This window comes from Ursus americanus, chromosome 16 (assembly GCF_024610735.1).
Source record: "Ursus americanus isolate L20-20 chromosome 16, mUrsAme1.1.p, whole genome shotgun sequence".
In the NCBI taxonomy this organism is placed as follows: domain Eukaryota; kingdom Metazoa; phylum Chordata; class Mammalia; order Carnivora; family Ursidae; genus Ursus; species Ursus americanus.
The window spans coordinates 6,904,385-6,926,438 of NC_142142.1; the positions used below are offsets into that span (position 1 = coordinate 6,904,385).

At 47.9% G+C, this 22,054-nt stretch overlaps 1 protein-coding gene across 4 annotated transcripts in view; it reads right to left on the reverse strand.

The window, feature by feature from the left end:
* Nucleotides 1–22,054, reverse strand: part of STIM1 (stromal interaction molecule 1) — a 187,052-nt gene that overhangs the window by 5,157 nt on the left and 159,841 nt on the right. The window contains exons 6-12 of one of the 4 annotated variants that reach the window (XM_087868097.1): nucleotides 17,133–17,310; nucleotides 12,868–13,045; nucleotides 5,352–5,519; nucleotides 4,741–4,841; nucleotides 4,221–4,456; nucleotides 3,037–3,129; nucleotides 854–1,241 (exon numbers count right to left, since the gene is read on the reverse strand). In XM_087868097.1, coding sequence (XP_087724223.1) covers nucleotides 854–1,241; nucleotides 3,037–3,129; nucleotides 4,221–4,456; nucleotides 4,741–4,841; nucleotides 5,352–5,519; nucleotides 12,868–13,045; nucleotides 17,133–17,310 — 1,342 coding nt within the window. The remainder of the gene's footprint in view (nucleotides 1–853; nucleotides 1,242–3,036; nucleotides 3,130–4,220; nucleotides 4,457–4,740; nucleotides 4,842–5,351; nucleotides 5,520–12,867; nucleotides 13,046–17,132; nucleotides 17,311–22,054) is intronic. The other 3 variants (XM_045782818.2, XM_045782817.2, XM_045782819.2) reach the window with 3 other exon arrangements.

A 22,054-nucleotide genomic window follows, 5' to 3' on the forward strand; every position in this document is an offset into this window, starting at 1 on the left:
TAGTCTCCCCTTCTCTTCTTTATACACACCCCTAAAATGTTATTTCTAAAATGCAAATCTGATTCTCTTCCTTTTAAGAAATCCTTTTGGGGGCTCCATCTCCCAAAGGTAATGGCCCAAGCCCCCGCCTCTCAGAGCCCTTCCCCCTCCTAGCCTCACCTGCCACCCCTTCCCACCAACACACGTCCAAGATCCTAACCACAAATGCATCCGATTCTCTTGAACCTCCACGCCTCTGCACATCAGGCTTCCTCTGTCTAGACTACACTTTCTTCTCCTCCTGCACACAGGGTGCGAACACAAATGTCATCTCTTTTGTGAAGCGTTCCACCCAGGTGCACACTGTTAGTCACTCCCTCCTCAACACCCCCGTAGCACTCCTCAGATTGTTCCATCATTATCTGTATACCTCTCCCGGACCAGACTGTAATTCTTGATGGCTGGGACTGTATCTTATCATCTAAGAATCCCCGTGCCCAGCAGAGCCTGGCCCACAGCAGGTATCCATAAATGTTCTATCAAAGGAGTAAAGGAAGCAAGGCCTCCCTCGAAACAGCCGGATGTGAAGGTGCAGTTTAGGCCCCAGCGCGGAAGGACCCTGAGGGAGGGGCGTCGTCCTCATTTTTGGAGTCAGCAAACCCCAAACAGAGAAGGGCACAAAGCTGTGGGGGGTGAGGCTGACCTTAAGAAGGAGCCCCGGGGCTGGGAGAGGACAGGACAAGGAGAAGATGCCCCAGTGCACCCCCCCCCCCCAGGCTGACCAAGCAGCAGCCAGCAGGCAGAAGGAGGCCAAGGTAAAGGCAGCAGAAAGGGAAGGAAGGGAAGAAAGAAACAGAAGAGAGACAGCCGATACCCCAAGCTCTCTGAATGCCCAGGCATCACAGCGCTGCTGTCAGAAGGGGGTGGGTCGGGGTAGGGCTCCATCTGGAGGAAATAGGAAGTGCTGTGGTGGTAATAAACAGGGTGGACATGGACGGTGGTGATGGAGGTGGTGGAGGATGTGGTGATGGTGGAGGAGGTGGCGGTGGCAGAGGAGCAGGAAGAAGCAGCAGAGGCAGATGGAGAGCTGGTCCCGTGGCCTTCAGAACTGAAAGACTGTCCAGACGAAAGGCTGCGCATTCGCCGCAGAGAGACCCGGCTTGTCAAGAAGTGGCCAGCCTCGCCCTCTACCAACCTCTGAGATCCCAGGCCATGCTGTGGCTCCGTCAGGCGCTGCCGGACACTGCACTGCAGGGTGGGAGCTGCAAAGAGAGGGAAGAAAAGGTGAGGAAGGGCCAGCCTCCTTCGGGCTGGCAGGCAAGCAGGTTTGCCCCTGGAGAAATGCTTGCTGCGGGCCATTCTGGGCCCTTAGTGCCCAATCTGGAGAAGGGGGCGCCTCCTCCCAAAGACCTCCCACCAGGGGTCCTGAAAGGAAGGGGAAATTAACGATGAGGTGCCCAGGGCAATTTTAGTGGCAGCTGCAATGGAAGGAGACCCAGGGCCCCCATGACTAGAAAGAGAGGCAGGGCAGTGAGTGGGAGGACACAGGCAGGGCAGGGTGGGACGGGGGTGTGGGGCAAGGTCCGGGAGAGCACTAAGAACCAGCCTTTCTAGGAAGCCAACCTGAGGAAATAATTCGCAATGTGGACAAGGATTTACGCTCATCCCCTCAGTAATAACGACTGTATGAAAGTACACATCAAGTTGGAACGAGGGGAAAATGATAGTATATCCAATTGCTGGAAAACTATACAGCTATTAAAAATGCTGCTTAAGATCTGAAAAACATACAGAAATACCTATTAAAATGCTCAGGGGAAACAAAAGGATACGAAATTAGATGTAAAAGAAATACCTCAAGCTATGGGACACAAAAGACTAGAGTCTGAAACGAGGCCTTTCCCTTTGTAGCCGTGACCCTGTGCAACTTCTTTCCCTGTGTTAAGTACTAATTTATAAAATCCTGCAGGGTTGTTGTGAGGCTTCGAGAGAGAGCATTTAAGTACCTGGCACAGTCCATGGCACTCAATAAATAGTAGTGGTCAGTATTACCTAGACCACATCAAAAATTATTAAAAACTCCAGACTTCAGAAGACTGTAAGAGAAGGTGCTCAAATAGGGTAGAGCTATGGGTGCCTTTTTTTTTATGCTCATATTTACACTTTTCACTTTGTAAATTTCTTCTAATAAGCGTGTAGACAACAAAGAGCCAGCTGTTGGAACAATGCCACAAGTCAGGCTCTCGCAGCTGCTGGCCACCATGCCCAGCGAAGGGGATCTGTGGGCACCAGGTAACTTGGGAATGTGCTAGAGCATCCCCCGGGCTCACTTTGGGCCAGGACAACAGCTTCTCCTTAACATCGCCTCTGATCCAGAGAAAATTTCAACCAGAACACTAAAGGGTAAGTCCCTCATTCGCAGAAGATTTCCCACAGTCTCTTTGACTTTGCTCTACTCAGAATTTCTACCTTTGTTTTTTTCTCCTCTACCCTGAGAGATGGGCCGCCCTGCCTTCTTCCTAAAGATGGGAGAGAGAGCCAGGTAACAAGGGTGCCGGAAGCCACGGACGGGCCACAGGGAGCGAACACAATTCCACAGTGATGAAGAGCTGGGGAGGCAGGGCTTCTATGACCGGTGGCTTTCAAAGCATGAAAGGGACGCAGAAGAGGAAGAAGCAGCATGGAATGAGGAGAGGCAAAGGAGGAAAGAAAGAAAAGGGAGAAACGTGAAAAAGAGAAAAGAGGAGAAGGATCCTTCCTTCTCTCTTTCCGTCCCAGCCCCGCTGGAAGAAGGGCCACCAGGACTTCCGTCTAGCTGGGCTGACAAGAGAAGCCCAAGCCTTCCATCACCATGGGTGTCCTCTCTCTCGCCCTCAGCTGAGCAGGCTGATTCTTCTCACCCCCGAACCTCTCCCTGCAGTTAGTAGGGGCAGTGCTGAGGGAATAGAGGGAACAGGCAGGGGAGTGAGGCAGGTAGGAGAAGGGGCTCATGGGGTAGGAGTGTTGGTTTAGTCCCAAAAGTCGGAAAAACAAAAGCCCCAAAGGGGGTCCTCAAACCCGGGTATTTCCAGAGGGACTGATCATCCGAGCCGGCGGATGCTGAGCAGAGAGAGCGGTCACTGTACCTACGCCCCATCAGCCAGGCAGCATCTAGGGTCCAACAGCCAGGCCAAAAGAAGAAGAGAATCTGATTTACAGAGGGCTTCAGCCCACCCTTCAGTGGGATAAGGGGAGGGCCGGGGGCAAGGGGTGGAGAGCTCAGAGCTGATGAAGGTCCCTCCCAATCCATGGAACATAGGAGCCTTTAGGATCAAGACCTGCCTGCCAGTGACGCCACCATCGTTGGACCTTTGATTGAGGCCCTGACAGGACATCGCATCACGGTGACGATGTGGCTCAGCCAGAGGCAAAGTACTGCTGGACACATTTACAAACAAATCCTGTCTCGAGCTGGAATCCAGCCTGATGAAAGAATCTGGCTTTCTGAAAATGAAGCCCTAAGCCAGCCCCATGGGATATGGGCCAGCACAACAACTTTTCCTTAAAATCGCCTCTGATCCAGAGAAAATTCCAACCAGGACACTAAGGGGTAAGTCCCTCATTCGCAGAAGATTTCCCACAGTCTCTTTGACTTTGCTCTACTCAGCTCTCACCACTGGAGGGGAGAAGAGGGGGAGGGAAGGCCCAGGAAAGGGTGCAGAGGTCCAAGAACTCAAGTGGAAAGCCAGACATGCTTGTGCAGGAGATCCCTCCGGGACAAGAACATCTTTCTGGCTTGGAGGATTTAGGGCTATGTCTCTTTTAAGAGACTTAATTTACTTCATGGGGCCTCACACAAAAAGGCAGAGAGAAAAAGGTATCATTCCATTCATCCACTTTAGCAATTAAGAATAAACAATATAAAAATGAAAACAAGAGCCCTTAAGAGGCAAAAATGAGTATCATTTTTATATTACGAACCACGCACATGGGGAAGAGAAAGGAGGATAAAGGGATTTTTACAAACACAGAGTGAAGGGAGACACACCAGAGAGGCAGACAGAACACACACCGACGCAAGTCCACCAAGAGCACAACTGTAGAGAGTATCCTGATGTGAGCTGTGTGGCATGAACCACGCCGGGAGCTCAACTCTCTCCCTTGGTATCTGCCCCATATGCTGTCTCAGCGCAGCAACGGCCAGCAATTCTCCACCATGCCTCGGAGGCTCCTTCCCTCATCCCCACCCGGAGGTCACCTACATTGCATGGACAGGGGTGACACAATCTCCTCATCCATGTCGTCCACGTCGTCAGTCATGATGAAGTGGGCGGGGTTGGGGCGCGAGCTGCCCATCCAGCTGGGGTCGATGTTGAGAGCAGCCACCAGGGAGTGGATGCCCGGGTTGTTGACAATCTGGAAGCCGCAGAGGATCTCAATCTGCTGCCAGCGGTGCAGGCGCTCCCGCAGTGCTGCCGTCACCTCACTCAGAGCTTGCCTGGAGCACATGGGACAGAAGTGAGGCCATAGGCGGCTGGGAGCCCCCGCAGGAATGAGGCCTCCCAGAGGAAAGAGCGGGGTGGGGGGGGCAGTGTGCAAGTAAGAACCACAGTTAAGTCGTGCACTTAAGAACAAGGGGGGAGCCGGGTACAGGCTGGGGCAGGAGAGAAGGGCTGGCCCTCTCCCAGTGAAGAAGTACCACTGGGGATGGTGACTCTGGCCACGCTCCAGCCCTGAGGATGGGGTGGCCACCGCCAGAGCCGGGCAGCAGGTGCTACTTACTTCGCAGTTAGGATTTTGTGATCCACGTCATCCAGGGAAGAGCTGTGGGCCACGTGGAAGGTGCCAAAGAGTGTGTTTCTCTTCTTTTTTATCTTCTCAGCCTGCAAAGATGAGGTCCTCAGCTTAAACAGAGCAGGGATTAGAGGTTGGAAATGAGAAGTGCCTTTCTGTGGCTGGGTCCCCCTCCTAGCACTGCTTAGGCTGCACAAGAGAAAGGAAGAGAAGAAGGAAAAGGAAGGCAAGGGAAGGGCAAAGAGAGCGGGAGGAAAGAAGATGGAGGCAATGAGAGAAGCAGCGGGACCCCCTGCTAGGCCCCCAACCCCAGGAGGGCTCTGCCCCTTGGCAGGCCGGGGCTGGCAGAGCCTTCCCTCTACCTGCCTCCACCGGCTTCATCTTTCCAGAAGGCAGGTGGGAGCACACCCACACCCTCATTCCCTCCTCCAGAAACTTGAGGACATCATCAGGAACTACATATCAGGAAAAGAAAGAGAACCCAGCGCAGGGATATCTCTTGGTCCAATGGGAGGGATGGAGAGAGGAGGAAGGGAGAAGGAAGGGCAGGGAAGGGTGCGGGCTGGGAGGGCAGAGGACAGCAGGAGGGCGTGTCTCACCCCCTCCTTGGCCACCAGCAGCTGCTTCTCGGCGTTTTGCTTCTTGATGTTATAGTACTGCACCTCCACCTCGTGGGTCAGCTGCAGCCACTTCTGAAGGGCCTCGGGAGCGTACCACGAGCTGTGTGATTCCAGTTCCTTCTCGGCTTTCCTCAGGGCCTCCCGGACCTGTGCAGCCAAGAGGGTGTGACCCATTTACTGCTCCCAAGACCCCCTCCGGTGCCTCTGTGTGATACCGCGGAATTCAGAGTTCTCATCTGCTAGCTCATGGGAGCTTCCAACCCTCTCAAGAGGCAGAAAGGGCAAGGATTATTCTCTGTATTTTATATAGTCTGTATCTTTATATAAGGAGGCAAGCTCAGAGGACAGTCACCTACTCAGGGTCACACAGTCAGTACTGTCAACCCAGATCTCAAATTGCAATTTTTGTGCTGCCTAGATGACAGCGCTGTTGGCCCACACAATTAGCTGTCTCTTCTGGTCCACAGCCAATCTCAGCAATCCTCCCGGCTCTCTTGAGGCACAGGTCAGCTTAGTGAATCATCTTCTTTCTGAGAGCTGGGGTCTGTGGTTAGACCTCATGACCTCAAAAGGTGGCAGAAAAAGCACTTGACTGGGAATCTGGAAATCTGGTTCTGGTCCCTGGTCTGTCACTCAACTGGTCCTGCAGATCTCAATTCTGTGTGAGGAAAGACTTTCTCCCTTGCAAACGCAAACCGTAAGTGAAGGGGTGATCTCGGGAGGAGGTAGGAGAACAGCTCAGGTCTGAGAGACCTTAAAGATGATTGCTAATCCAGAAGGGGGTTGGTCTGAATGCTCTCCAAAGTCTCCAGTAGCCCAGAGGCTTGGTCTATGACTCTCCCATTGAGCAAGGTAGGTAGGCTTTGAAGGGCGATCTCTACCAAGTGAGGAGACAACAATCACACTTACTTTTAACATGGGCATTTTGCCCAACGAGGCCAAGACATGAGAACCAATGTGTAAGAAGAAATCTCCTCACTGACTTCTCAAGCAAGGAGCACACAACGAAGCCGACTGTTACAAAGCAATGAACGTGGAAGGTCTGAGATGACACAGACATTATATACACTGGCTTCCTTGCTATCTTCCCCAGGCTACAGTATACACTGACCTTTAGCTGGTCAGAATCCAAGAGAAAAGGGATTGAGAGCAGTCTTATTATGCCCAACTTCAGCCATGGGGCAAGTACCCCAGAGCAGGCCCAAGGTGCTCTCCACGGCCTACGACAGACTGGGAGGACCTCAGCTAAGGACAGAACACCTTTCTTCCTTAGCCAAGGAGAGGACCGGTCTTCACATGGTTTTTGTTCCTTCAAAGAGAAACTGTAACACAGTCCACTCCTGGCTTTAGAGTTAAAATGAAGAACAGACACCTTAGAGTCTAATACACCAGGTCTGAAAATGATCCAGTGCCACCCTGAAAGGAGTGAAAGGAATGGGAAACGCTAAGGGGAGGGGGGAAGAGAAGAGGAAAAAGAGCAAACAGAGGAAAGTGTGACAGTGGGGAAGGGCTGGCCTAACAGGCTCAAAACTGTTTAAGGAGAGAAATGCTTACAAGATAGGGAAAAGGAAATGGGGTGGGGGGATGGTGGGAGGCAAGGTGACAGAAACAGACACATCCTGCCACACACAAGGGGTAACTGCCTGAAGGAGATAAGAACTACAGCAAGTCAGAGTATTCTTTTACTCTATGGCTGTGGTTCTCAACCCGTCACACCCTGGAATCACCTGGGAAACTTTAAAAATACTGAAATCTGGACCCAAACCCAGGTGCTGATTTCAACTGATCTGGGGTGCTGGCCTGGATATCAAAAATTTTGAATGCTCTCCGAGGAATTCTAACATGCAGCAAAGTTAATAACCACTAGCCATGTGCTCGACGGAGTCACACCTGACCCCCACGTCCCCACAGGATGCAGTAGGTCACGGCAGAAGGACAGTTCTGATCCAGCACCACATCTGGGGAAAGCTGGCTAAGTTATGAAAATTATGAAATTCTTGAAAGACAAATTATTATAACTATGAAAATTTTTCAAAGACTTCAGAGGGCTCTAGAAGCAATAAGGACTAGGTCTCCAGTTCTCAAAGTAGGATCCAGGGATCCTTGAGTGCATCCTTTCAGAGCACCTGTGAGATCAAACTATTTTTATAACAATACTAATGTACCTTTCTCACTCCCTTTCTCTCACAACAGACTACAGGTTTCTCCAGAGGCTACATGATAAGTAATATCATAACAGACTGACCATAGATACTAATGTAAGAATCCAGTAGCCTATGAAGCCAGACATTAAAAATATTTGCAAAATTGTAAAAAAAATCATTTCTCACTAAATTTTTTATTATATAAGGAGTTTATTATACTTATTTTAAATGAATTAGTAATTTTTTTTAAGATTTTTTTTTTTAGTAATCTCTACACCCAACATGGGGCTCAAACTCACGATCTCGAGATCAAGAGTTGCATGCTCTTCTGACTGAGCCAGCCAGGCGCCCCCGAATGAGTAAATATTTTTTAATTTTCTCAGTTCTAATTTCTAACAGGGTAAATAGCAACTTATTGCCCCTTTAAAAATGTTCTTTGAGGTCCTAAATAATTTTTTTAAGATTTTATTTATTATTTATTTGACAGAGAGAGAGACAGCCAGCGAGAGAGGGAACACAAGCAGGGGGACTGGGAGAGGAAGAACCAGGCTCCCAGTGGAGGAGCCTGATGTGGGGCTCAATCCCAGGACTCTGGGATCACGCCCTGAGCCAAAGGCAGACGCTTAACGACTGAGCCACCCAGGCGCCCCTAAATAATTTTTAAGAGTAAAAGGGTCCTGAGACCAGAAAGTTTGAGAACCACTGGACTAGATGAACTAAAAATCCAGAGAGGGGAAAAAGCCTTTCTAAGGTGAGTTCACAACTGTCTGCCATTTTCTTACTTGGAGGATTTTAATGGTTCTGGGTGAGAGCTGATAACTGGGCTTGGCCCAGACAGTGGGACTGCACTGGGGCCCAGAGAAACCAGCCTGGTTTTTGCTGGTAGTATGGTACCGATATGACAGACTGGAAATGGAGATGTCCCAAAGAAATACGTAGTTTTCTTCTTTGAGCATTTACTGAGTTCTGGGGCTGTGCAGGAGAATACATAGCTAGGCCAAAGGGCGGAATAAAATCTCCCATAATTTCATAATACTTAGGAAACAAAATATTTCAGGAAGGAAGGGACCTGCCTCAAATACACTGTTGGTTCCCCCCTCAAGACAGCTTCAAAATTTTGAAGCTGTGAAGAGCAGGAAGCTGAAGAGCCAAATTAAAATCCTCCCAGTGACAGAGATGAATCTCTCGTGGTCTTTCAGGGCTCAGGAGAAGGAAATCCACCAGCTCTCAAGAAAAAGGAAGGGACATGCCTGAGAAACTGGGACAAATGAGTGCTAGACCAAGTCTTACTAAAACGACAACCCGGTTCCAACATGGCTCCATTTCTGATTGGCCCAAGGTCAAGATTGGCCCACCTAACAGAAGAAAGAGGGTGGGGGGAGCCTCTATTTGATGGAGGATAAAATCATCCGGGGCCTCTGTTATTATTTTATACACACTGTCCAGCATTTAATAAAAATAAATTACTAGGGGTGCCTGGGTGGCACAGCGGTTAAGCGTCTTCGGCTCGGGGCATGATCCCGGCGTTATGGGATCGAGCCCCACATCAGGCTCCTCCGCTAGGAGCCTGCTTCTTCCTCTCCCACTCCCCCTGCTTGTGTTCCCTCTCTCGCTGGCTGTCTCTATCTCTGTTAAATAAATAAATAAAATCTTTAAAAAATAAAAATAAATAAATAAATAAACAAATAACTAGACATGAGAAGAGGCAGGAAAATATAACCAACAATCAAGCGGAAAAATAGGCAGTCTCATAAGTGATCCAAATGTTAGTGACCAGAAAAAGGCTTTAAAATAACTATGATTGAAATCTTACAGAAAATACAGAAAAGATGGACATTATAGATGAAAACACAGAGATTCTGGGCAGGAAACTGGAATCTATAAAAGAGTAAAATGAGCATTCTAGATCTGAAAGCTACAGTATCAGAGAGTAGGGTCCCACTGGATGGTAGGTGAAACACCACAATGCTCTCAGCAGAATAAAGGATTGGGGAATCAAAGATAAATCAATAGAAAATAACCAAACCAAAGCACAGAGAGGAAAAAAAAAAAAAAGACACAACTAAGCAAGCATAAGAGACGACTGGAATCCAGTGTGAAGGTCTCACATGAATACCGGATCCCCAGAAGGAGAGGAGGGAATGGAGCAGAAGCACTATGCGAACACGAAAGGGCAGGTGTACTCTGCGGTGGTCCAGTGAAATGCTCTGTGTGTGTCCATAAGGGCAAACCGACTAATCATGTTAAAATGTTTTACATCCTTACTGGACGGGCTGCTTATTACTGACGGGTGTTCTATAATCTCTAACTTTGATTATAAATGTGTCTATTACCCTTTTAGTTTCTTCAACTTTTGCTTTATATATTTTTCAACTATATTGTTAGAGGTATGCAAATCAAGTGCTGCTATATGTTGCTGTTGGATTCACACATTTATCATTTTTGTCTCCATTAATACTTCCTGCCCTAAAGCCTGCTTTGTCTGATATTAATATAGCTACGCCTGCTTTATTTTCTTCTGTGTTTGTATCATATATCTCTTCTCATCCTTTTACTTTGAACCATTTTGTATCCTTACAGTGTATCTCTTCTAAAGAGCACATGGCTGGGTTTTGTTTTTTTATCCAATTTGATAACTCTTTGCCTTTCAATTGTATTGTTTGGTCTGTTGACATAAACCAAGTCTCAACACATTTGAAAGAACTGAAAAGATACAGTATATGTTCTCTGACCACAGCAAAATTAAATTAGAAATCAATGAAAAGATAACTAGAAAAGTCCCCAAGGATGTGAAAATTAGGCCATACTTACTCTAAGTAACCGTGGGCCCCCCCCAAAAAATTGCAACAGAAATTAGAAAATCTTTTAAACTGAATGATAATGAAAATATGAAATACCAGAACTTAGTAAATGCAGCAGCTAACACAGTGCAGAGCTGGAAATTTATAGCTCTAAATGCCTACGGTGGAAAAGATTAAAGGTTTAAAATCAATAACCTAATCTTCCACCTCAAGAAACTAGAAAAATAAGGGGCCCCAAGCTGGCTCAGTCGGTGAAACATGCAACTCTTGATCTCAGAGTCATGAATTTGAGCCCCACGTTGGGTATAAAGATTGCTTAAAAATAAAATCTTAAAAAAAAAAAGGCTACAAAAATAAGAGCAAGTGAAAAATTTTTTTCAAAGTGCAAGATGTCTACACTGAAAACTACAAAACATTGCTGAGAGAAATTTTAGAAGACCTACACAGGAGCATGGGGGGGGCTCAGTCGGTTAAGCATCTGCCTTCGGCTCAGGTAATGCTCCCAGGCCCCTGCTCAGCGGGGAGCGCTTTTCTCCCTCTCCCTCTGCCTGCCGCTCCCCCTGCTTGTCTCTCTTTCTCTCTCTCTCTCAAATAAATAATCTTTAAAAGAAAAAAAATAAATAAATAAATAAAAGACCCCAATAGGTGACAGGATAAACAATGCTCATGAATTGGAAGCAGTGTTTGGTTAAAATGTCAATTTTCCTCCACATGAATCTATGGATTCAATACAAAAGCAATAAAAATCCCAGAAAGGCTTTTTTGGGGGAAATGGGGAAGAGTAGTAGAATGACAAGCTAATTACAGAAAGGCAAAGAACCTAGAAGAGCCAAGGCCATCTTGAAGAGTAAAGCTGGAGAACTTACTAGCGATATCAAGCCTCAGAAGACATGGTGGTAGAAGGATGGACAAATGGACGACATAATAACCTATCTACCTGGGAAACAAAAAAAACAAAAACCCTTGACTTCCTACCTCATATCATACACAAAAACTAAATTGAAATAAACTACAAACCAAAATGTTAAAAGTAAAACAACAACACTTCTAGAAGAAAATTTAGAAAAATATCTTGGGGATTGGGAAAGATTTCTTAAATAGGCCACAAAAAGTAGCAACTGTTTAAAAAAAAAAGATTGATTGAAATGCACTTCATTAAAATCAAGATCTTCTGTTCATTAAAAGACAATATTAAGAGAGAGGAAAAAAAAAACAAACTACAGGCTGTGAAAATATTTGCAATACATACAGACAGACAAGACTTGCATCCAGAATATATAAAGAACGCTTGTAAATCAATGAAGAAGAAGACAGACGACACAATTTTTAAAATGAGAAGAGATTCCCAAACAAAATGGTCAATACATTTATGAAAAGATGTTTCTTATTATTAGTCATTAGGAAAATGAGTATTAAAATCACAATGAAATATCACTACATCCCTATCAGAATGTGTAAAATTAAAAAGCCTAAAAATACTGAGGTTTTTAGGTTGTAGCTCAACGAGAATTCTCACACTGGCTGGCGCTAGTACAGACTGCTCCAACCATTTTTGGAAAACTGGCAGTTTCTAATAAAGCTAAATATATAGATTCCCTATTATAGCCAATAGAAATAAGTGCTTATGCTCACCAAGAAACATGTGCAAGGAAGTTCATAGCAGTGTCATTCATAAAAGGAAAGAAAAAAGAACTGCGAACAACCCAAATGTCTACCAAAAGGAGAACGGATAAATAATTTAGAATATTCTCAGGCAATGAGTTATTACTTAGCAATACAAATAAACCAACTACCACTACACACAGTAGCATGGATGACTCACAGGCATAATGCTGAGTGAAAGACACCAAGCATGAAGAAAAATACCACATAATGGCACTAATATGAAGTTGAAACTCAGGTAAAACAAATCCGGTTTAGAGATTATAACCACAGTTACCTTCTGATGGAATACTGACGGGGGCAGGGGGAAGCAAAAGTGAGCCTTCTGGGGTGCTTAAAAGATATTCTGGGGTCACCTGGGTGGTTCAGTCGGTTAAGCGTCTGCCTTTGGCTCAGGTCATGATCTCAGGGTCCTGGGATCGAGTTTCGCATTGGGCTCCTTGCTCAGCAAGGAGTCTGCTTCTCCCTCTGCCCCTCCCCCTACCGCTCAGGTGCACGTTCTCTCTTGCTGTCCCTCTCTCTCAAATAAATAAATAAAATCTTTAAAAAAAAAAAAGATAACCTGTATCTTGATCTGGATGGTGGTTATACAGGTAAAAGCTTTCCAGCTGTATAGTTATGATTTGTATACTTGATGTAAATATTTCGATAAAAAAGAAACAAAATAACTGTTAACACCTATTACCCCTTTTCTTTGAAAATCATGGTGACCATTTTTTGGAAACTTTTCTACTACTCTTACTGGTAAGACTCTTGTGACTCTTGAAGATATTCCTTGAGCCAGATTTCAAAGTCCTCACTCATGACACATTCCAGCCAGCCTTCTGGCCCCTGCACTTTTCCCACCCTCACTGCCCAGGGCATCCAGGAATTTGCACACTTTCCTACCTGCTCCAGCTCCTCCTCAGCATATTTCTGGCGGCTCCGCTCATTCTCGGTCCCTTCCCGCAGCTCCTTCAGCCGCTGGGCTTCCTGCTTGGCAAGGTTGATCTCATCACGCAACTTCTTCTCCAGATGTACTTTCTCCACTTCCACTGTGCGATGCTCCTCTTGGGCCTTGTGCAGCCTGGGGGCGATGCAGGGAGCTGGAGAAGGCCAGGCAAGGGGTGCCAGCCAATACGCCACGAGTCGCGGCACCAAAGAGGAAAATGAGGGCTCTGGCACTGAGAATATAGTCTCCCTATTTTGTTGACTGGCTCTGAGTTAGCTCAGGGCCAAAAGAAACCACAGTGGCTACCATATCTCTTATGTTGGCCATCATTTTCCTGCCAGTAATCAAGCTAGGTTCCTGGGTATGTGAGTCCCTCCTCTGAGGTGTCTCACATACTAAGATCCTAACAACTACTAGTTTACAGGGTATTTCCATGTGTCCTCCCTCAGATAATAATGTATTGTATCATTTTCAGACTAGGACGGGTCTAAATTTAAGACGGAGAGGGGAAGTAATTGCAGGTAGAACTGAGACTAGAATTCCAATCTATGACTCCAGATCTCTTAGTTATTCCCTTTATCCCGGGCTAAATGTAGAATACCCTGCAAACTAGCCCAAAGATCCAGAGAAGGCACAATGGCTGAGATACGACTAGGGTGGTGGCAGTTGGGAGTCCTAAGTACCTGTTCCCAGAAGCACAGAAAAATGAAATTCACACCAAGGGGCTTGGCAGGGCTTGGGAGAGCCCCCTGCTGCCCCCAGCCCTGAGTTTCCTTTCTGAGTATCTTTCATGGTGGGTAAAATCTCAAGGGATCAGTTATAACGAAAATATACCTTTATACTCACCCACACATTCCCTCTGTTCACTGACAAAACTATCCAGCCTCCCACCTTCCTCCCTTCCTTCCTCTATATATCTATGTTAATCCATCCATTCATTCATCCATTCTTTCAACAAGTACTTCAAGCATCTACTGAATGCCAAACCCTGCACTAAGTCCTAGACACATGAAGATGAATGAGAAAACTGTCCCTGCCACTGGGGAGCTCATGATCTAGCCCAATATAGACGAGTAAACAGATAACTATACGCAGTGTGATAAGTTCTGTAAGAGAGAGACCTATAAGCTGTTGGATGAGCCCAAAGGATGGAGGGACCAACTCTGCCTGAAAGGAGTCAGGGAAGGTGAGGTCTGGGCTAGACCCAAGAAAGAGTAAGAGTTTGCTAAGCCCTCTGGAAGAAGGGAAGGACTTGGCCACGGTCGGGTCGTCCTATCTTAGTAAGAAACACCAAGTGACAGGGGACCAGGGTAGGAGGGGAAAGGATGATGAAGACAGGGTTCTATGGCTTAGACATGGGGCACAGAAAGACAAGCTCAGAACAAAAGGGGCCCTCAGAAAAGAGCACTGACCACCGAGTTAATTAAGTAGATGAAACAGAAGAGGCTGAGACAGAAAAGAAGCTCCAAAGATAGAACTCAACCTCTAAAAACTGCCAAGTCCAGATGTGTCAGTGGCTGAAGCCTCAAACGAGGTGGTGGGACCAGGAGGGAGGAACAAGGGGAAAAGGTCTAGGCTGCAAGCTTCCGGCTGACAAACCCGTCTTCGGCCCACTCTGTCCCTGGAGAGAAAGGGCAGCTGAGCCTCCTCAAGGTGCACACCAGGTGGCGCTACAGGCACAGCCGGAAACAAATCGGAGGCGCCATTTCCTGCCCCCTCTCCTTCCCTTGCTGAACACCCTCCTCTACTGTATTCTTCCACCACCCAACTGCCTGAAATTACATCATCAGGGATTCAGTTCTTCACTAAACAGCAGCTTCTTCGGGAAAACCTATGATCTGTCTGTCTTGTCCAGATAATAGGGAACTGCTTTAAAGTAAAACCAAGAAACTCGACCCACTCTTATAGTCCTAAGGAGATCTGGCAGAGATGAGGATCAGTGAGTACTACCAGGTGCAGCAATGAGCAAACACACGCACAAGCCTTGCCCCACTCCATCTCCTCCACAGAAGCCTGAGCACCTCGACGGCAGCCGTCAGTTAGCATATTCCAAGCAAGAGAAGGAGGCAGCCCGCCTGCAGGCCCCGGCTCCTAAGTAGCTGTGTGACTATGGACAAGCCTGTTCCTTGTACCAGGCCTGTTTCATTTCTAAATGGGAATCAAAATCCCTGCCTCAAAGAATTATCTTGAAACCCAATGAAATCCTACCTAGAATGCACATGTAGCATTACATTTATTCGCCCAAAGTATCAGGAACTCTGTAAAAAAAAAAAAGCTCTGTGGTGGCTGGCGGCACAGGCCCAGTAAAGTGAGGAGGGACAAGGAGGTGTGTGGGCTCTGGACACTGTCAGAGGAAGACGTGTGTGTGCACGTGTGTAAGCCTGTCCCCGGGTGTGCGCATGCATCTGTGCCTCCACCAAGTGCCACAGTGGTCATTAAGCTCTGGAGGCCTTGGGGAGCGGGGAGGACTGGGAGCTTAGTTTTATCCCCAAACTTGGAAAGTCTCCTGCCTAGATTCTTGCCTTTGGAATGAAAACAGTACATGCTTTTCAGACAAATGAAGAATGGGGACTGCCCAGACAGCAGCATTTAGCCCCCAGTTGGCAAAGGGCCCAGGAACAAGGGGCCCAGAGAAGTAGCCAGGAATCAGCTCAGAGATAAAACTCCATTCGCCCCTTAGAACCCCAGCCAATGGCAATGAATCTGAGAGGGACCTCTTTACCGGGACAGCACTGGGTGTCAAAACTCCTGGCTTACTACTTCCTGCTATGTGACCCTAAGCAAAGCACTCACCCTCTGAGCCCTTATCTCTTCAGCTCTAAAATGGGGATGATAATAGTCTCTACCTAACACAGTTGTGGTGATTAAAAAATAACACATTTAAATAGTTAATAATACCTAGCTCATAAGAAATCCTTTCCCCACCCTCCAAAGAAAAGAGTATCTATCATTTAAAAGTAACAGAAAAGAGCCAGATGTCATTTCCTTTCACCTGGATTCCTGCAAAGACTTCCGAACTAGAATCCCTAAGCTGCCAGAATAATTTTCTAAAAGGCAGTCCTGAAGTAGGTCCCTCCTCCGCTCAAAAGCAAAACAAAACTGGGGTGCCTGGGTGGCTCAGTTGGTTAAGCGTCTGCCTTCCGCTCAGGTCATGATCCCAGGGTTCTGGGATCGAATCCCGCATTGGGCCTCCCTGCTCAGCGGGGAGCCTGCTTCTCCCTCTCCCTCTGCCGCTCCCCCTGCTTGTGCTCTCTCGCTCTCTCAAATAAATAAATAAAATCTTTTAAAAACAACATCAAAACAAAACAAAGCAAAGCACCAAATACCTGCATTAATGCTCTATTGCCTTTTGCATCTTACAAAAACTTCTCCATGTGAGTTTAAGGTGCCAGGGATCTGGCCTCACTCTATATATGTTCAACCTTAACTACCAGGACCCCCTACCCATCTTTCAAGGTCGCCTTCTGGAGTCCACATCCACTCATCTCCTGCCTCTGTGCCCTTCCTGTTCCTAGAGTCCTCACGCCATCAGTGGGCACAAGTCACTGCACTACGGGCGTGCGCACTGCTCCTTCATATGTGTGTGAGCTTTGTTGCCCCCGGAGCAGTGAATTCCTTCCGATTTCCAGCACAGACCTTGTTCCTAGATGTCGGAAAGTACTCAGGTTGACTGACTGACAGCTTCTTTTCACAGCTAGATCTCCTACAATAGTCTTTAAGCCATGTTTTGTTTAAACAGAAGGCCATTAGTTCAACCCCCTCATGTTACCGATGAGGAACTAAGTCCCAGAAGAGGAAGGGGATTTACCCAAAGTCACATAACAAGTGAGTACTTAGGAGATTTAGATTCCATTCAAGAAAGAGCTACAAGTATTAGGAAGACAGATTTGTGAGGTTTCTTTGGGGAACAGTGAGGAACAGTTCATTATGTCTATTTCTAGGGGAAGGGTAACAGTTCAGATGCAGGAAGAAGGACCGAAGGGGCAGGCCATCCAACCAGAGGATCTCTGACAGAAATAAGCTTCTGCCCTGGGGAGGAACATTTGCCTGTGCAAGAGCAAAGGCGGGAACTGACAGTCCCGAAGCAGCCCTGGAAATATGGCACGGCCTAGGCAGCCACGTCAGCACGTCTCAGGGGCGAGATGGGCCACAACCCAGGTGGAAACAGGAGGCTCCCAAGAGCTGTCGGCACCACGGCTACGGGGAAGGGGAAGGGCCTTACCTTTCCTGAAGGTCGTGCAGACTCTGCTCAGCTCGGTGTAACCCCTCCAGATCCTTCATCATCTTCTTCATGTGCTCCTTTGAGTAACGGTTCTGGATGTAGGCGAACCAGCAGCCGCCCACACCGATAACGATAGACACCACCAGCATGAAGTCCTTGAGGTGATTATGGCGGGTCACTGCCGAAGAGGAAGCCTTGGTGAGACAGGCTGCCCACTGCACACTCAGCCTTGCAGACTCCACTGCAGCCCCTCCTGCACGAAGCCTTCCCGCTCCAGACGAGTTAGTTTCTCTTCTTAGACACACGTGTGCCACACACTAGTACAGGAAGTCCTCAGCCTACTTTGGAAAAGATGAGAGCAGCCCGAGAGCAGTATAGGAAGCTTATTAAATCATACTTCCCTCAAAACCGAGCGTCTTCTCGGGACATCCCAGCTACCCCTGGCCTACGAGGAGCCCACGTGCCCACACCCAGTGGCTTCTGTCTTACGGGATAAGCAATGCTCGAGCGCTAGAGTGGGGAGAAGGGGACGTTGGTGACAGTATAAAGGGATATCACTAGAGCTTGAAGCCTGGCTGTGGGAGTGAAGTTCCTGCAGGAGCTGCTTCTCTTGCACAACTCGGCGCTTCCAGGTACAAGATACAGAGCCCAGATCAGGTAAAGGTCTGCAAGTCGCATCCGCGGAAGAGCATTTCTAGGCTGTGGGCTCAATGCAGGGACCAGGTAGGACAGGAGGAACATCAAGAGGCTGGAATATAGAAGACACTGCGCGTGCCAGGAAGAGACGGGGAACGCCTGGCGGCAATGTGGCCACGGACTGGTGGCTGGGGTTCAGAGCAAAACCGAAAAGCCGAACAAGGAACAATACCAGGAGATAAGTACAAAAGCCATGTCCTGAGAACTGAGCCAAGCAGAAGAGGGCCACTCCCGGAGCCTACCATTGTTCCCAGCCTACCAGATCTGGGCTCTGAGCCACGGCGCAGGAGAGCTGAAGAGATACCACAAGGAGAGCAGGGCTGCTACGGTGGCCCCTGCCTGGGTTGTTCTCAACTTGGGATGGAGGAGCAGTGGGCTCAGAGGAGCCGCAGGTGTGCGAGCCAGCCAGCGCAGGAAGAGAAGAGGGAGTGGCCTCCTGTGCACAGCAGGGTACTCTCAGGTTGAGGGGGGGAAGCAGGACTGACAGGATCCCAGTGCCTGGTAAGGATAAGGGGTTGATGTGACTCCAAAAGGACCCAGGTGGAGCCACCAAGTTAAAGCAGGCTCTAGACAGCAGGAAGAAACACAGGTAGCTGGAAACCATGTGAAGCTGAGGCCGTTTGACAAATGGGTTATATTCATAGTTCCTGACCGAAAGCCGAGCAGCAGGACATGGGGATGGGTGTGGGATCAAAGACAGATTAGCACATCCTATTTCCATCCAAGGGAGGGGACGTATGAGGAGCGGGGTGGCAGCCATGTCCTTTACATGTTGATGCCACACTTTCACAGAGAAAACTGAGGGTCCACTGGTGGCTGTCCTCTAGCCTCCAGGCAGGCCGACCCTTCCAACCATAGGCAAGTCTTCACTCTCCTGCCTTTCAGGTCCCAAGAAGAGATATGTCTGCAGCACAGTGAGCTGCCTTTCTTTCTGGAACACACAGGCCCCCTACACAGCCTCTACCAGAGGTTGCCACGGGTTCCCAACTCCAGCACCCCCTTTACATTCTTACCAAAAGTCAGAGGTCCTTCTGTTCAAACAAGACTCTGTGAAACCAGCACCCGCCCCCTATGACCTCCATCACTTCAAAATGCTAAAGGCGGGCGTGCAGTTTGGGCACCTAGCTATTCTATTCGGTCCCTACCCTACCTTGTCCAGATCAATGTGGAACAAGAGCCTATTACTTTTTCCAACTTCATATTCTCACCCATGTCATGAATACAAATACTGAATGACCAAGGCCAAGGATAGGATCTGACAGTCACCCCCCCCCCCAAGGTAATACTGTTCTACCTATCAGTACCCTCTGGATCTCTTCAACCAGTTTTAACTCCATTTAAATACAAGCATCCACTCCATGCACCCTTCTGCCTTGTCAAATGCACGGCTAGAGCTCAGAGATCCTGCCTGTCCCATCCCATGAGCTACCAAGCTTGGCAGGAAGAAAATGAGCCTGATGTGGCTGATTGACTCTGTGGCCGCTGGTGGTCATCACTCGTCCATATACCAGCGCCCAGCACAGTGCTGGCCAGCTCACAGACAGGTTCAGTAAATATCCGTGGAATTGAATCTTAACTGATAAGTTTCAAGTACTATATCTCTTTCTCCTTAACCCACACAGGAAAGGAAGGGAAATAGAGAAGATACATAATGTATCAGGCACTTATTTATATCCACCAGTTCGGATTCTTGCAGCAACTCTAGGAGGCAGGGTATTTGTATTCCCACTCTACAGACCAGAACACTGAAGCTCCATGGGAGCACTGCCTTGCTGGAGTTCGTTCATGAAGAGTGACAGAGCTAGGACTCGGATCCAGACTTGCTTGACTGCATGGTCTTTCTGCTACACCCCACTCTCTCATTATAACTTTCCTACTGGTGTAGCAGGGATTACTTCTGCTTTGTTACATGCAAACATCGCTCACTAGGGAGATGATCCCCCAGTCTAGCCTGAGTGTGGCTGTAAGAGTTCCAAAATCTGAGTTTTTCTCCCAAAGAACACCCTAGGAGCGGACCGTGGCATTGCCATTAGGACAGTAAATATCCAAAGGCTAAATGGCCAGGCCTGTAAGGTTAAACCGAAGGCCTCATGTGGACGAATTCTTGAGCCATCAAAAGAAGCACCCTGCACTGAGTCTTAGGGAGTCTGGCTTCTCTGCCTGCCTCTGCCCCACCCGGATCTCTCCTTCCTCTGCTCTGAAACGCACTGTCACACAATTACTAACGAGATCAAGTGCAGTTATGAATGAGAGTGCTTTGAGGTGTTCTGGAAATCTTCAGATGGACATTTCCATTAGGTAATTAAGAATGTGGATGCGGAGTTTAAAGAAGAGAAGTTTAAAGCTGGAAGAAGAGGTGAGAATTATCAGGTCCCTTCGGTGGATCCCTGGACTGAACCCCACAGTCCTAAGGGAATCTGTGATGTTATGTGTCAACTTGACTGGGCTAAGGGATGCCAAGAGAGCTTTCTGGGTGTGTCTGTGAGGTTGCCTTCATAACAGATTAGTATTTCAATCGGTAGACTGAGTAAAGAAGACTGTCTTTACTAATGCGAGTGCATGTCATTCAATCATCCTCAGGCCACTGAGAGCCTGAATAGAAGCAGAAGGCGGAGGAAGGATGAATTCACTCTCTGCCCTCTTATATCAGCCTCTTGCTTGTCGGGTCTTGGGACTCAGACTGGGACTTATAGCAGCAGCCCCTGATTCTCTGGCCTTTGACCCGGACCTACATCACCAGCCCTCCTGGTTCTCAGGCCTTCGAACTCAGACTGAATAGTACCACTGGCTTTCCTGGTTCTCTGGAGGCAGACGGCAGATCATGGAACTTCTTGGCCTCCATCATCATGTGAGCCAATTCCTATAATAAACCTCCTTATATATATCTGTCTGTCTATCTACCTATCTATCCATCCACCCAGGTTATGTTTCTCTGAAGAACCCTAATACAGAATCTATAAACCGTTATATCAGAAAAAGAAGAAAAAAGAAGAATCTAATCCATGCCTTACTAACGATGTACTTCTCCCCATCATAATTCCACTCCCATTCTTCACTTCCTAACACCTGCCCAGCCCACTACAGTCTACAGAGATGTTTCCATTCCTTCTCCTCCGACTACGATTCCCTGACCGACCCACTCTTTGGACAGGTAAATATGGGTTATCTACACTGCTATCTCAGGGACTCCCTTGTGTGTTTCTCAGCTTTCATGCTGGTCGCCTTCTGTTAGTCTGTGAGTTCCTCAGGCCCAGCACACAAGACTTCTGTCTATGGCCCCGTACTTAAGCACAGAGTCTGACCAGACCAGGTGCTCAGCAAAGGTGGAAAGGAAAGAAGGCAGGTTTTAGCAGGAAAGGGGGTACAATACCAAGTGCGTGTGAAAGGACAAGGAGAGTACGGCTAGCTGGCCTGACAGCTCCTCTACAGGCTCCGCTCTCAGAACCCACCCCACCCCCAGTGAGCTCAGCCAGGCCAGACGGACCGCAGGCAGACAAACAGCGGAGCTTTCCTGAGAGCCAGAGTGGCTGGCTAGGTGAACAGAGCTAACCAGGAAAGCTGGCTAGGACCTGGGGAGCCAGAGGGTGGCAGAATTCCCAGCCTGAGTGCTGCAAAATGAGGTCAACTGTTAATACAATCAGGCCTGAGGCAAAGGAGGAGGGTATAAACAAATGTTAACAGAGGCAGGAGTAATGGTGAGAATTTTCAGGGTACAGTTAGCTTTGAGAAAGTGAGCCTCCAGTCATTATCACTTTCTAGAAGAATCCCCTCTCCCAATCTAGTCTCACCACCTTCTCCACTGCCCACAATACCTCTGCCCCTGACAGACACACCTGTTCATCCCTTACCACCAAAATAATGTGCTAGGAGTTTCTTTGGTCATTTACACAGCCTTCTGTGCTGAGATGTGTGGTTAACCTGGAAGACCTGTTCCTCCTGCTTTCTGGTTATAGCCCAAACAGCACTTTAGCAGACTCACCAGTCCACAGAAGACACTCCATGGTACTCACCCCGCTACCACGCTGGGCCAGACTCTTCTCCCACCGCCCCTGTCCTATAGCCCCGAAGAGGCCCAGCCTCCTTCTGTAAAACTTTTAGTGTACGTTTCCTGACACCTGCTCATTGCTGGGCCATATGCTGAGTTATGACGACAGATGAACAAAGCTGTTTCTACCGTCAAGGAGTTCCCCATTTAAAGGGTAACAGGAAAAGAGACTGTAATTAAA